This window comes from Petromyzon marinus, chromosome 4 (assembly GCF_048934315.1).
Source record: "Petromyzon marinus isolate PM22_M1 ecotype Great Lakes invasive population chromosome 4, UKy_Petmar_22M1.pri1.0, whole genome shotgun sequence".
Classification (NCBI taxonomy): Eukaryota; Metazoa; Chordata; class Hyperoartia; order Petromyzontiformes; family Petromyzontidae; genus Petromyzon; species Petromyzon marinus.
In genome coordinates, this window is record NC_133670.1 from 17,402,706 (window position 1) to 17,417,523 (window position 14,818).

General features: G+C 45.2%; 1 protein-coding gene across 1 annotated transcript in view; it reads left to right on the forward strand.

Annotated features, from left to right (window-relative positions):
- The first annotated feature begins 248 nt into the window (after nt 1-248).
- STK11IP (serine/threonine kinase 11 interacting protein) overlaps nt 249-14,818 on the forward strand; it is a 36,043-nt gene continuing 21,473 nt past the window's right edge. Inside the window, exons 1-13 of the mRNA XM_032945856.2 lie at nt 249-444; nt 2,397-2,491; nt 3,540-3,748; nt 4,502-4,576; nt 4,915-5,010; nt 5,675-5,782; nt 5,907-5,978; nt 6,319-6,448; nt 7,682-7,785; nt 8,746-8,835; nt 10,292-10,333; nt 11,825-11,977; nt 13,785-13,866. Coding sequence (XP_032801747.1) covers nt 2,425-2,491; nt 3,540-3,748; nt 4,502-4,576; nt 4,915-5,010; nt 5,675-5,782; nt 5,907-5,978; nt 6,319-6,448; nt 7,682-7,785; nt 8,746-8,835; nt 10,292-10,333; nt 11,825-11,977; nt 13,785-13,866 — 1,228 coding nt within the window. The 5' untranslated portion in view covers nt 249-444; nt 2,397-2,424. The remainder of the gene's footprint in view (nt 445-2,396; nt 2,492-3,539; nt 3,749-4,501; nt 4,577-4,914; nt 5,011-5,674; nt 5,783-5,906; nt 5,979-6,318; nt 6,449-7,681; nt 7,786-8,745; nt 8,836-10,291; nt 10,334-11,824; nt 11,978-13,784; nt 13,867-14,818) is intronic.

Sequence of the window (14,818 nt, forward strand, 5' to 3'; positions counted from 1 at the left end):
AAAACCCTTTCTGATTCTGATTTTTTAAGTAGTAGTTGGTGTATGATCGTAGATTTAAAAAAATATATTATAATATCAGGTTAGTTATTATATTTATTGAAAAAGTTTGCCTCGGCGAAGACAGCTTTTATGAACCAGTAAATACATTTATGAACCAGTAAATAAATATTCTCACTGTGACCTCAAAACACGATTCAAAACAATCGATTTCGGACAACGCGAATCACCCGCGCGAATCGCGCGCAGTGAATCGATATATCACGAGCATAAGGATCGATCCGCGCTCCGGAGCACGGAACTCGCTCAATCAAGCCCGAGCGCGGTTCAAGAGTTGTGGTGGCGGCGGTGGCGGTGTGAGAGCCTCAGGAAAGAGACCCGGCCAAGGGGGATCGCAGGGGCACGAGGGCTACTCGGGGAGACACCGCAGAGTATGCCGCCCGGCAGGTGAGGCGGAGCGGGAAGCCGTGGGCGAGTCAAGAGTTCGGGTCTGGGATCTTTGGAGGCGGCCTTGTGTTTACAAGGCGGTGGTGGTGGGGTGGTGGTGGTGGGGGGGTGAGATCACGCGCTCTGCATTGCTGCAGTCATCGTAACGACTGAAATTAGAGCACTGCCGTTAATGTTACTGCTGCTGCTGCACGGCGCGGCGCGTTAGACTCGCAAACGTTGTGCGTAATAACCACATAATTGTAATTTTGTCAGCGGATTGTTAACGCTGTTCGCGGTAATATTGGTTGCGATTAATACTTGTTGGTTTTACGTAGAGTATTTGAAACAATGTTCAGGAAACCCCACGATCCGCAAGGCCCTCAACCGGCAGTATGATTTACCAAAGGGCTCTGCCGGAATTTATGTTTATCATTCAACATGCGTGATATAGAAGAAGAATCAATTCTATGCCTGAAAATAGAAGCAAGGGGTCAAAGATCCACTGGGTGATCAAAACTGGAGCACTCAGAGGACGGTGCCATACTGCTTGATGGCAACTTTGTCGAGCTGTGGGCTTCTATTATTAGTTTTAATTCCTTTGGAATTTAGACAATTTTGTTTCCAGTGAGAAGTTGTATAAATGAGGACACCATAGTTCTGAAGATGTTAATCCATCAATTTAAATTTCGGAGTTGGGTATCTCGGAGGAGAGCTAGGTTCAGATTTGGCTCATGATTGTTATCCTGGAATTGATCAAATATGTACCCCTTTTTGGGTAGGTATTGATTTTCTTTGGGGTTTGGGAATGTGGAATTTTGTCAGGTGGTGGAAAGTTTATTGGACGTTGACAAAGAAAATTAAACAATCTTAACATTCGTGGAATTACACTGACGAGGAATAGATAGATCAGAGAAGCAACGCAAGATATAGACTTGAAAAATAAGTGGGCTTGGGCAGGAATTATCGCTGAAAGGGATGATGGTCGGTGGTCATAACTAACGACAAAGTGGTAGCCCCAGGAGAGAACAAGCCCAAGTGAATATGTTAGCACGGAGTTAGAGCTATAAAATCAACATGCGTGCAGGAGCTAGATGAGAAATAGCCATGACTTGGAGAGGCCATAATCCAGCTGGTCTGCCCATGATGTATTCTTGGTTTAACCAGACTTGATTATCTGGAGAGCCGACAGATCCTTGAAAAAAATGAACACAATCCATGAGTGAGCTCCTTAACCAGATTAGGAGGCATTGGCTCGGTTATGTAGCCCGCAGCATATCCAAACAGCTTCTATTTGGCCAGATTAAAGGGTATAAACGTGTGCCACATGGTCTTAAGAAAAGATGGGCTGATGTGGTACGTGAGGACTTGGAGCTGAGTAGACATGTGAAAGACTGGTACCAGCGGTGTAAAATTTTACCTCTGTGAAGGAGGATCAACTACTGGGCAGTTGCAGGAGTGACAACAGCGAGCAAAGCACCGGCTGGCAAAAACACAGCGAGATGGCACGGTTGGAAGTGTAGACAGTGCACTTGCGTGTCCATCACAGTCATTTTACCCACAAGGCCTCCCTGTGCACATAGACTGGCACAAGTGCAATATTGACGTCACTAACATTTAGTGGTGAATAGCAGCTGTTGCACGTGTGTATGTGGCTGCATAGTAATTAGTGTGCCGCACTGGGACCTCGGTGATATGAGTTTGAATTCAAATCGGTATTGAATATCTGAAATGATCTTGGGCCTCCTGCAGGTCGACTTGGCCATAAAGGAGTACCTTGTGTGGTGTGTGAACATCAGCACAGGGGAGACAATCAGCCTGGTGTGGTGTTAGCCACGCCACCCCCTCATGTATGGTGACGTCCTTCGTAAGTGCTCACTGACAGCACTTGCTCCAACAGTCTGTTAAAGGTACACAGGAAACTCTGTAATTGTGTGCGCATGTACACGTCTCCATGTGCTGTTATGCTACAGGCGCCGTGAGACGTGACAGACAGCAACCATGTCAGGCTGGACTGGTGGTGAGGAAGAGCTCATAATGAGCCTGTCCGCTGTGCTCCGGGACACTGGTGAGTAAGTTTTGAAAAATCAGTCCACCACATGTTCCCTTAAAAGAACACAGCCTAAAAACCGCACTGCTCATCTTGTCGCTACACATCTAACCTATGTGTCATGAGCCATCTGACACTGTTTGAAACTTCATGAATGTGAAGACAGAATTAAATTTGCAATCAAATGTATCGTCACATCCACTAGTCAATGCAGCATTGTCCACGTTTTATGCAACCTCGTTGCAGCCACATCACGAGATTGATTGTAGTTGTAAAGTCTTTCTCCATTAATGGTGCTTTAAATGTGCGTCAAAAAGCTCTGGACATTGCCTGGGTATGTTAATATGGGATAGGAGCTCGTCTTTTATTCTTCCACTCATAGCCAGTTTATTGCCCTAACTCATTACCACAACTCATGGCAACAGCACTAATGACTACACTGAAGTGTTCTCTTCCATCCAGCATGGATTTCACATTGCATGCTCCTTTGCCTTATTACATCTACAATGCGTTATTGCTTTTCTCTATTACAGTGATTTTCCAAATAATATGTTTCTTCAGAGTAATGGTATGAGAACCCCTGATGGCAAGATGAGTGGAAATAGTGCTGCTTTAAAGTATTGCCACAGCTTTACAGAATTGCTTGTGAATCTCATTGGGCTCAGGAATGGGCATGTAAATGGGTGTCATTCATTGTGAAAAAAACCTTTATCTGGGAAAGCCTCACTGGGTCTAGACTTTTTAGAAGGGTCCTACATTGGAGTATTTAGCCAATTCCGTCCATCAGCATTTGGCTTCGGAGGAAACCAGAGTACCAGGAGAAACAAAACCCACCACACATTCGATTGGATAACACTCAAAGCTCCAGAGTTGGAGTCAATCCATTGCTGTGCTGTCATCTTCTGGATATCGCTTTCGGAAATGAAAGGTTTTTAGGTTCGGGATAGATTAAGGTGCTCCAATTACTGTAGCACTTTTTCTCAGAGCTGCAGTATTTCGAACGAAAGCGCCATTGTATCCCTCCGCCCCTGTCACTGCTATATCCGTGCCGGCTGGATGAATACAGGTGATTCGGTGCTGAATGGACACAGACAGCTCGTGCTGAGCACCACCCGATTGCAGAACCTCAACTGCCTCCTCCAGCAGCTGCTGCATCCACGCCCACTCCGTATGCACGGCTTCCTGGCACTGCCTGTGCTGCCGACGGCAAGCTCGCCGCATGTCCTGGAGCTGCAGTTCCTCTTTGATGTCTTCCAGAAGGTGCCCAGATTCAAGGTGAGGCACCAGCAAGCAGGTCGCGCTCACTTGTGAAATATTTTTCTTTAGTTTTTATTGTAGATGAATAGTCCTATCATTGACAAATTGTTGTGAGATGCAGAAATTACCATTCAGAATTCTTGCAGCAAACATTGCAAACACCGCCCCATGTTAGAGAATGATCTCTGGAAGATTATATCATAGGAAATCTTATAAGGTTCCTTTAAATTGCTTCTTAAAATAGGAGGTGCACCTTCCCACATGCTCGGGTGTTTGTTGGATGGAAATCAAATCATTTATAATCCTCATCATTGTAAATGTGCTGAATTTACTCGAGGGTTTTTTGTGCTGTTATTGGTGACTTCAGTGAGACCATTAACTCATTCAGCTTTAAAATCCAGTGTGTTTGTAGACAGCCAATACCTGGATTCAAACCCAGATTCTCAGTGGTGCCGGTTCAGTGCTCTGACATTGTTGTTGAGCTACCTGGCCACTTCCATGTTTATTTTTTTATCAACTGATTTGAAGATTTAAGCAAATGCTCTGGTTTGTCTTATGTTAACATCTGCATTATGGGGGCTCTTTTTAGACTGCTATACCCATTGTTTAGAACAGCCTCTTACCCTGTGTATATCTCACATCTGCTGTTCAAACCTCAATTGTTGACCTCATCATGAAGCATCTGTATCATACATGAGTGTTTTTTACATTTTTAATTTACTGTGATGGACCGTGTGGCTTTCAAATTGAAAATACCTGGGCTGCTTACAGCTGGTCCACAAGCAGGGTGATGCAATACAGACGGGCATCAACATCTTCGCCTTCAAGTTGCTGAAGTCTCTGGAGGTGAGACAAACAAAATGTCATTGTTTTTAATTTTGTCGATCAGCGGGCCGACACGAGTGACTTGCAGCGAGTACACGTTAGGGGGATTATGCAGCCCACAAAACAAGTAGCTTTTGTCGATAGGCCTGTAACAATGCATCAATAAAAATATATTCGTACACTCGCAATACATGTCTAATCTTGGGTGTGAGAAGTGTATTATTTTTGATTCACATATGCTGCATATATGAACATATATATCGCAAACTCTTCAGCCACTACCGATTTTAAGGTTGCGTCTTCCTTTCATTGAGCGCTGCTCTTGTTTTTGCGTTGCGCTGTCTGGGTTGTTCGAGCAGCTCAAAGGCGTCCCCGTGCACTGCCTGGAGGGGCTACAGGGTATTCACACGCAGCTGGAGAGCCTCACCTGCTGGAAGTGCGTCGACACGATGGAGGTACCAGCATCGGGCAGTCATGGGGGCATTTGGAGTGCGTGTGCACGAGTGTATTCGCGTGCATATGTTTCCTTTAAATTATCAAAGCAACTGGAATGTACCCAACCTTGTTAGATCTCGGAATATCGGCAAGGTCGAGCCTGGATAGTGCTTGGATGTGTGAGCACTATGTACAAACAGGTTGTTGTAGGCTGCGAGGCTATTTGATGGGCAGCAGAGGGCAGTGCCAGTAAATCCATTGTTCTATTCTACTTCTATGCTTCTATGTCTGTTTCCATCCTTTAACCGGCACTGACCAGTGTTGTGAAGTGCGGCCAAATAGCTTTGCATGACCCATACAGCTTGGGGATGCCCTCATTTAGCAGTGAATTCACAAATACGCTTTTTGTGTACAAGTTCGGGCCATGGGAAGGCCGTACAATCATGCCATTGTTCCAAAATAGAAGATTGTCACTCACAATTGCTGAATCCAAAATGTACATGTTGATTCGTGTTAACATTACACAAAGGAATGTTAAAATACCTTAATGCTAATTCAACAAATGAAACAAAACAGGTTAACAGAAAATTAGAGTGGAAAAAAGACGAAAAAGGAGGAATTCTGAACTGAACGGTGACAATACACGAACTCACGGCTGTGCCTGTGTTTCGTTTTTTCCAATAGGAGGTGCTGTCGCAGTGTGGGGGAGACCTCGCTACGGCCTTCCCATGGCCCGAACTTCACACTCTCAATTTCAGCCACAACTTCATCTCATGTCTCGACGACTCGCTGGTACACTGACTCTGCACGCACTGCTGTCTCGTTCGCCCTTGCACACACTCGTCTTGCACACACAACACAACGCAACTCCCACTGTCACCTTTACGTTTTGATTGTTGCCCGTGCCGATCTACAGAACTGGCTCCCAGTGCTGCGCTGTTTGGATCTGAGTCACAACAAATTACAGGACGCCGGCCTCTACCTCAAGGTGGGTGCTGTCTGGAGAGGGGCAGTTGTGCAGCCACGCGATTTGTGGTTCCCACAGCTGCTTAGCCTGGACGCTAACCACTGGGTCCCACACTTTTAGACCAGGCTGTTTGTATTGTAATTTTAGTTCTGCCTTGTTTGTTCTGACTATTAGGCAAAAATACGCATTTCATTTAGACCTTTCTCGCAATTGGCTCTCGCCAGAGATTGGAGTCTTTCAGGGAGCTCCCTTTGAGAATTATGCTGCATAGAAAATCCGTTAAAGAAGCATGTGTTTGAGATGAATGGTGAGCATGGTTTTTCCCGGACATGTTGTGAGAGCCTTCCACTTTGCCCCACAGTCGCTGACTGAGCTGGAGTCACTGAACATCAGCTACAACTTCTTGCAGAGCTTTCCTGCACTCAGCCCGTCGTGCCGCAGCCGCCTCACCGTGCTGCTGCTAAGCAACAACGAGCTCGACTCCATCGACGGTTCGCACTTTTAAGCAATCTTTTGCTGTCTTTTCTTGGATTTTCTGTTTGCACAAAGTTACATAGTCACTTTAAGATGTTTTCTTGTTCATGTTTTTTGTGTGTTGCGGTTGCACCCGATTCAAGAGCCGAATGGCTCACAGGGCTATACCAAATAAATGAAACTGAAAACTGAAATTGAAAAACAGGGGAGCTGCTGATGCGGGGTGGGGGTGGGGGGGAGCTTTATGCATTCAGCACTCGCACTCACATGCGCTGCTGATAGCCAGAGCAGCGTCAGTTGACAAGAACGTAAGCTCAGGTTGCAGCAGTGCCTCCAGCCAAGTTATACTGTGCAGTGCTACAGTGACTCCTTCGCAGTGACATAGATATCGAGTGTACTAGTGGTGCAACTGCACTGGGGCCCACGGGCCGGAGGGGTCCAGGTGCCGGTCTATGAAGACAAGAGAATTAGGATAGGGGGCCTCATTCTTCCACAAAGGTCTGTGCCAACCACGCTATGCCACTCACTGAACATATTTTTGGGCAAATCTGGGGAATTGCCACAGCTGTTGTAAATGCTGTAATGCCACTGTTATTGTGTTTCTGATTTATTTTCCAATATCACATACAAAAGAGATGCTTCACATCTGTTATAGATTGATATTTTTTTGTTATTGATGTTGCAATGAAAAAGGAGGGGCCAGATTTTCCCCAATTGTCTTATTCAACAGAGCTACTCTTATATTACATTGTAACAGAGCTTGCCATTTTAAATAACTTTTACTCCTTTTATAGATGTTACATGTTAGATCCATTTTAAAATCTAGTGGTGAAAATGTTAAGTTCTATTTAAATGTTATAATTTGATTGTTATTATTCTGTCATGTTCTCATGATCTGAAGTTTTTCACACTTATCGACATTTTTTAACATACACTTGCTTTTACCCAGATCTTTCTTGAAAAAAAAGTCAGTTTCAATGGGCTTTTTGTCTAGTTAGAAAGTACCTAGAATAATGTTGATTTCTTTGACACCAGGTGAAAAAAGTTAAGTAACTTATCAACTGAAAATGGTTTTCGATGTTGGGAAAAAAAGATTTGTATTACAATTCCTATTCCTCTTCTGGTGGCACCGGTTTCCTAATCAACTGGCATATGCAAGCTGCATCGGATAATTGGCAGGCAGTGGGAGTGTACGTGCAAGTACGTGTACTTAGGTGCGAATCTGCGTGTGTGTTGATGCCGCTGTTCAGGTGTGCAGATGCTGGAGACCTTGCAGACATTGGACGTGTCCTACAACCTGCTGATGGAGCACTCGCAGCTTTCCCCACTCTCACAGCTACCGCACCTTCAGAAGGTGATTGGCGCATGCCAGGACACACGGCAGCCCCAGCTAAAATGTTACTTTCTCTTCTGTCTCCAGCGGACAGCTCTTAGGAGTAAGGGACTCCTAGTTGGACTACTAGCACTTTCATCAAATAAAAGAACTTCCATTGTCAGAGAGTGTCACCACAAAATTATGTGGCAAAACTTGGTGACCATTTGTGGCTCCAAGTGGAAGAGGCAATATTCCACCTCGGGTTTTCCAGTCTCAGGTGACACGTACAATCAGATTACTTGCCAATTGAAACACAAATTCAACGTGTAATAATGTATCAGTGCTGGACTCCCACCAGACCAGTTCTCCTAGGAAGCTCCATGGGATGCTTTGTGCCCATCTGGTGGAGAAAGCATTGATTATGTAGCTACTGCCAGCACATTCTAGTTACTCAAATCCACCAGCTTAGGTTATTACCTGAGACTGGAACACCTGAGGTGGACTTTGTTGCTTTCTCAACCTGATTCCACGAACTGCCACTGACAAAACTACTTTTAAATTCACTTTTATGGGCCTTTATCAGCGCATTAAGGAAATACCTTGGATATGCCATTGTTGCATGTCAATCAAATGGCCATGTTTAATTCTTAGAGCCAAATAAAATTACAAACCAAATGTAATATTTTGTGTTCTTGTGCAGTCATTCGTGGGGATACAATAAACGTAAAACACTTGAGCACAGTTTAATCACAGGTTGCTGAAACCTAGATTTTAAACCAGGATCTCAGCTGTGCTGATTCAGTGCTCTGACACGGCATTAGCCCATGGAGCCACCCCGCCACCTCCTGCTGCTCTAGCCTTTGCAAGCCTCTCGGCTTTCATTTTTGTTGCGCTGCTGCCATCATGCACTACACGCTTCAACGTTGGTGGGACTGCGATTTGTTTGTATTTTTCAGCTCATTCCCCGTGTCACTGTCTGCGCATCCCTTGTTTTCCCAGCTGTATGTACAAGGGAACCCGCTGTTCTTCCGCAAGGGCCACCGTGTAGAGACAGTGAGACACCTGTCTCCAAAGTCGGCCACCTTGCCAGTATGTGCCAACCCTGAAGGGCACCAAGTCTGTGCTGTGCTTGCGTACAGATAAGATGAGTAGTAGAAGTAGCCTCGTACATTTAAGAGCAGTTGTGATGGCTTCCTGTCATTTGCCTTTCTTCTCCGGTTTTACTTTTGGAGTCGCATCATGAGACAATTTCTACAGTCCGAATATTTGCAAAACACTGCAACCACATGACTTAAAGCTTACGTGACTGCAGGAATTCATATTCTTTGGTTCTTTCGGGATGAAGCCACGTAGATAGAAAAATTATTATAAAAAATGAAAATATCACGACGTTTCGATCGCAACACAAGCAATCGTCATCGGGTGAAAAAATATAGTGGGAGAGCTGCTGAGGTAGGAATGAAACGTCGTGATTTTTATTATTTTTTTTCTTCTATCTACGTGGCTTTACCGAAAGACCCAAAGAATAGTGCAACCACATGTATTAGAAAATGGCCTGCAGAATGAGATATCACAGAAATACTACTCAGATACCCTTCAAGTTACATTTTTTTATCCAAACATAAGAAGGGTGCACTTCCCACACGGTCGACTGCAGAGAGAAGTGAAATGTTTTGGATACTCTTTCAGTTTTAATTTTTTCAAATTTAGTGGAAACAATTTTTTGAGAAGTTGTTGGTGACCTGGCTGAGACCATCAACTCATTGCACTTGAGAACCCCATTTGATCATGGTGTGGCTAAAATTTGAATTCAACTCAGGAACCCCACAGGTTCCAGCTGAGTGTTCTGAGCTACCTGACCACCATTGTCTTCTTTTTTATTGAAAGTTGCTGACTGAAGGTCTGAGTCTTATTGCAAAATGTAATCACCATCAGTTCTCCCCATATCCAAGAGTGGTAAAAGAGTTGAATGCAAATTATAATCAGATGGAAAGACAGACGTAGGTGATTCGTTCCCAAGTTTAGTTCCACAGGGTATAAATAAAAAGGCAAAATGCTTTGTGCAGCATATTTGGCAAGGAAACATCACGTTATTAGCTGGAGGGGTGATGAGTCCGTCGACTGGTTTAATGATGTCAGAATTTCAGGTTGAGTAATGTTAGAAACTGACCACAGAGGCACCAGCGGAAGAAGCAAACCACTACAGATTTTGCAGCTTCAGGTTATAATTTAGAAATGTTTTTCTAGGAAACTAGGTTTTATTGTCAAATTGAAATAATCAAAACTACCTCTTATATTTTTGCACTTAAAATGATTGCTGAGATATGCTCCCTGCTCATTGAAAAATAATCCATAGGCTTCATGTAAAATGTGGACAGTTCACCCTCTGCAGTGTTTATAACTGGTAACTTCGCTGAATTTGAGGAAACGTACTTTATACTTTATTTCAAATTAGCTGGAGAACAGTTTTTGATAATACTGTCCTGTTTTTAAACGTTGCGGTCAGACACACAGGAGGTTATCACAATGCATCTGTCTTTTTCAGCTAATACTGGATGGGAAGCCACTAACAAAGTCTGAGTTAAAGGTGAGAATGCCTTGCCCTCCGCCCACTCACTTTGGAAACCCTTATAACCTAACGTGTATTTCGCTGTTACTTGAGTCGACAAAAGTAGTAATGCAGTATTTTTATTTTTTTAAACTGCTGTGGTTTTCAAAGTATACTGCACCCCTTTTTTGAAGATCGAGCTGTTTTCACACCGAAACAGCTGGGCACCAGTAAACATATTTGAGGAAGTACGACAACAATCTAAACACAGCCAGATGGCTGCAGGATGCATATTTCCCGTACCGTGGATAACACAAAACTAAATTTAACCCCAGTAGATTGCTGGTAGATCATCAACAGGAAGAGTAACCATTCTAGATATTGTCTTATGGATATACTGACCCCAGCAGAGGAATGTGGAATCTTCCACCACTACCCCACATTTTTGACCAGGGGAGACATTTTGACTGTTACAATTGCTGATAGTCTTAGTGCACATTAAGTAGGCATGCTGTACTTAATATGACTGTGGCTATGAAGTGGCAACATTCCCTCATTGTCTTTTCTCTCTTCCCCCTCTTAAAATACCATAGACACAACCGTTTCTTTCCCCGGCAAGATATGAAGATGCCCTACCTGTTTGTGTACAGCATCTTGAGATGCAATGGCATTTTGGATACTTTGTAAACCCAAATTGTCCTGTGAAAAGACAAAGTGGCTTCTCGCTCAGATGAACTTGTGATGGTGTCATCTCCATTTACAGCCCCAAAATGTGATGTGCATTGCACTTCTTGCAGTACTTACCACTTTGTGGCTTCCCACAAAGTGGTGCTCATTTTATGTACCCCAGATGGTTGATAGGCAGAGTTCCTCCCTTCCCTATCTGATGAGGATTTTAACTTGTAGCCTTCCAATTTGCAAGTCAGTTGCTCGAATTGCAATGACCACTCACTTAATGTGCTCAAGACAAAACTGGAAACTAATGTTACAATAAGGATGAATGACCCTCATCAATGTGGACAGGAAGTCTCCTGAAAAAATAAGAATGTTTTACCCTTTCTGGCAGTAAAACAGGAGGTGTTAAGATGTTCAAATACGAAATATATACCTTTTGTGAGGAATCATGTCTGCATTAACCACACGTACTTGTGGTGAACATGCAAAAAAACATGCTCTGAGAAATCTAGATGTGAAATTTTCGTGCCCACTTCGGCAATTGTTTCTTGCTGTGGTTGTCCCACCTGATGACGGACGCTTGTGTTGCGCCCGAAACGTCGTGATTTAATTTATTTTATTTTATACCTACGTGACTTTACTGAAAGAACCAAAGAGTATGCTCTGATAAGAGAGCTATATCAGTTCTGCTAGACTCAGGTGAAGGCATAAAGGAATATCCTGCCCACACTTCAAATTCATTATTAACCAACCAGACTCCAGCAGTGTTGGGGATACAGATGGGACTGCTGAGTTGAACACGAGCTTTGAAACCGAGATGGCAGTTTATTAATACTCCGTCATTTCCGCCGCCAGAATCTGCCGACGGTGCGGCCCGCACGTACTGTGCGGCCCTCCTTCAGCGGCGCATCGTTGGGGCCACGGAACGGAAGAGAACAAGGCTCGTCAGATAACACGGCCAGCGAGCTGGAGGAGAGTTACCGGCGGGAGCGGCGCAGGATCGACTCGGTAGGGGCAATGCTCACATGTTCTTCTGTACGTGTGTGTGTGTGCGCGAGTGCGGTGTTAACTACGGGCATCTCCTCAGTGTGCCGGGAAAGGTCCTGGCAAGGATTATTCAACATCGCCTTGCCAGGCACGCTGAGGAGAGGCTTGCAGAGCCCCAATGCAGTTTCAGAAAAGGGCGGTCCTGCACAGATGCCATATTTTCTGTCCGTCTGCTACAGCAGAGGTGTAGGAAATTCCAACAAAACCTACATCTCTGCTTTATTGACCTGGTCAAGGCCTATGATACCATCAGTAGGTCTGGGCTCTGGGTTATTTTTCGTGCTTTCGGAGTCCCTGACCCTCTGCTCACGATCATTAAGGACTTTTATGATGGTGAACGGGTCCGAGTAAAACTACGTGGCCGGGAGTCGGAGCAATTCCCTGTTCACCTTGGGTTGCGACAGGAATGTCCTCTGGCTCCCACATTATATAACATCTTTTTCAACCACGTAGTTCGTGAAGCCTTCAATGGCTGAACTGGAGGAATTTCCATCTGGTACAATAGGAGGCTGATTGATGCCCGGGTGCGGTCAAGGGATGGCTCCCTATTGGTCAACCACATGTATGCCGATGATCTGGAAATTGCCGCTCACTCAGAGGAAGAGTTGGAGGTGCTGCTGCTGAACCTGGTGCTTGCTACTTAGAGGTGGGGCCTTACCATCAACCCCACCAAAACTTAACACCTGCCTGGGTATTTTGTTCCATCGGACACTCCACCCCCACAACTCCCAATTGGTGATGCGGCAGTTGTGGAGAGAGTGCAGAGTTTCCCATAGCTCAGTAGTGTGCTCATGACCGGCTCCAGTTTGACAGCAGAGGTCTCAATCCGAGTCAGTCGAGTGGCATTATCTTTTCATCGGTTGCGTAACGCTGTGTGGAAGCTACCTGATCTGTCGCTCTGTACGAAGCTTCAGGTTTTCTCGGCCACAGTCATTCCCTCCCTTCTCTATGCTTGCGAAACGTGGACCCCCCTAATGGAACATCTTTGCCGGTTAGAAACATTTAGGCTGGCCTGCCTACGATCCATCCTGGGTTTAACCAGGCTGGATTGTGTGAGGAGCTCACAAATCCTTGAAAGATCTGGACAAAGTCCCATCGGTGAGCTCCGGCAGGTAAGGCTGCGTTGTCTGGGTCATGTAACCCGCATGCCCAGTCACTGCATGCCTAAACAACTTTTGTTTGGCCGGATAGAGGGGGCTAAACGGGCGCGGCACGGGCTACAGAATAGATGGAGTGATGTGGTACAGGTGGACGTGGAGCTGAGTGGACTTGCCGATGACTGGTACCAGCGGTGTCAGGTTCGGCCTCTGTGGAGGAGGCTCGTGAAGGACGCTACTGGGCAGTTGGAGGCAGTCGCCCTCCAACAACAACGGAGGGCGGAGGAGCGATGCTCACAACAACGAGCGGAGCGCCGGGTGGCTAAAGCACAGCAAGTTGGCACAGTAGGGGGCACAGGTGGTGCATCAGCCAGTCATCTCAGTCAGTCGACCCGTGGCACCTGGGTCTGCCCCGTGACCTCCTGCCAGCGGGCGTTCGACATGTTTTTGAGTGCGTTTGCGTGAATTTACACGTTTGTGTGTGCCTGTGTGCACGCTTAGTTGCATGTCTGTACCTGTGTACGTGCGTCTGTGTGTGTATGATGATGATATGTTGTGTGTCTCCACGTGTTCTCATTTGTCTGTGCTTGCTCGTCTTCTTGTTTATGCCTTGTTGCACGATTACTCCTGACAGTTCTTCCCCACTAATGTTGTCGTCAATGCCCCTGCAGAAGCGGAGGATCGCACGCGAGGCGAACATCTCGGAGCCGAGCGCGTCGGACGCAGAATTCGACGCGCACAGCTTCACCAGCAGTGAGTCAGGAGCAGCCCGCGTCAACGAAGCCATGTTCCCCTGCTGATCCCCGCACCTTACACGAAGTCTAAACCTCTACAAATATTATTTCACTTCGTCTAAATTTCTCGACCACTGGAAACTGGGTTCAGCTGGCCCAGTTCTGTTGCAGTGATGGCCCAACAGCAGGCCTTGGTCCCTGGGTTGTGTCTCGATGCTTTCTAAAACTATAAACTATTATTATTTTACCAGGTAAGACCCACTGAGCTACATAGCTCTTTTTCAGAGGCGACCTGGCCACCAATGATTGCTGAGGGAAGTGGCTCATTGTGTGGAAATTTACAGCAGCCAAATACTCTAAACGCATGTTTCTAAATGTGGAGGGAAAAACTGGAGGAACTTGTGAAAAATCCATGCGACCACAGGGAGAACATGCAAAATGAAAAGTGTTTTTATTTTCCTCATGTTTAACATAGGCACGTGTAATATGAGACTTTAAGTTAAGGCCCACTTTGTAATTTTCCACTGTGTGGCTTTAACAACTGGAACGGTTCCCAGTGGTCATGGAAACGTGGCACTGCTTCGGCTCCCAGTTCTCAGGTGTCTTGCCTCTTGGCTTCAGTTGACAAAAGTCTTTCCCGAATATGTTTATTCCTAACTGTATTCTTAAGCTCAATTCATTTAATGCTAATCTAACACATGTGTTGCTACTCTGGATCACGTTCACAATTCTAACTCTAAACCATTTCCTAACACTACTCTACTTATTCCTAATCTTAATTTCTGTAATTGCAGAGCAGTTGATGACCATTGTCTAATTAATCCTAATCTATATCGGAAAGTCCACTCCTAGCCCAGTTGTTCAACCTCACCAATGCAACCCCTAAAACATACAGCTCTTATCTTGTAGATGCACACCTAGGCTCTGTGTACTGTGCTCTTGGATACGAGTTAAGAATATTTTCCAACCGA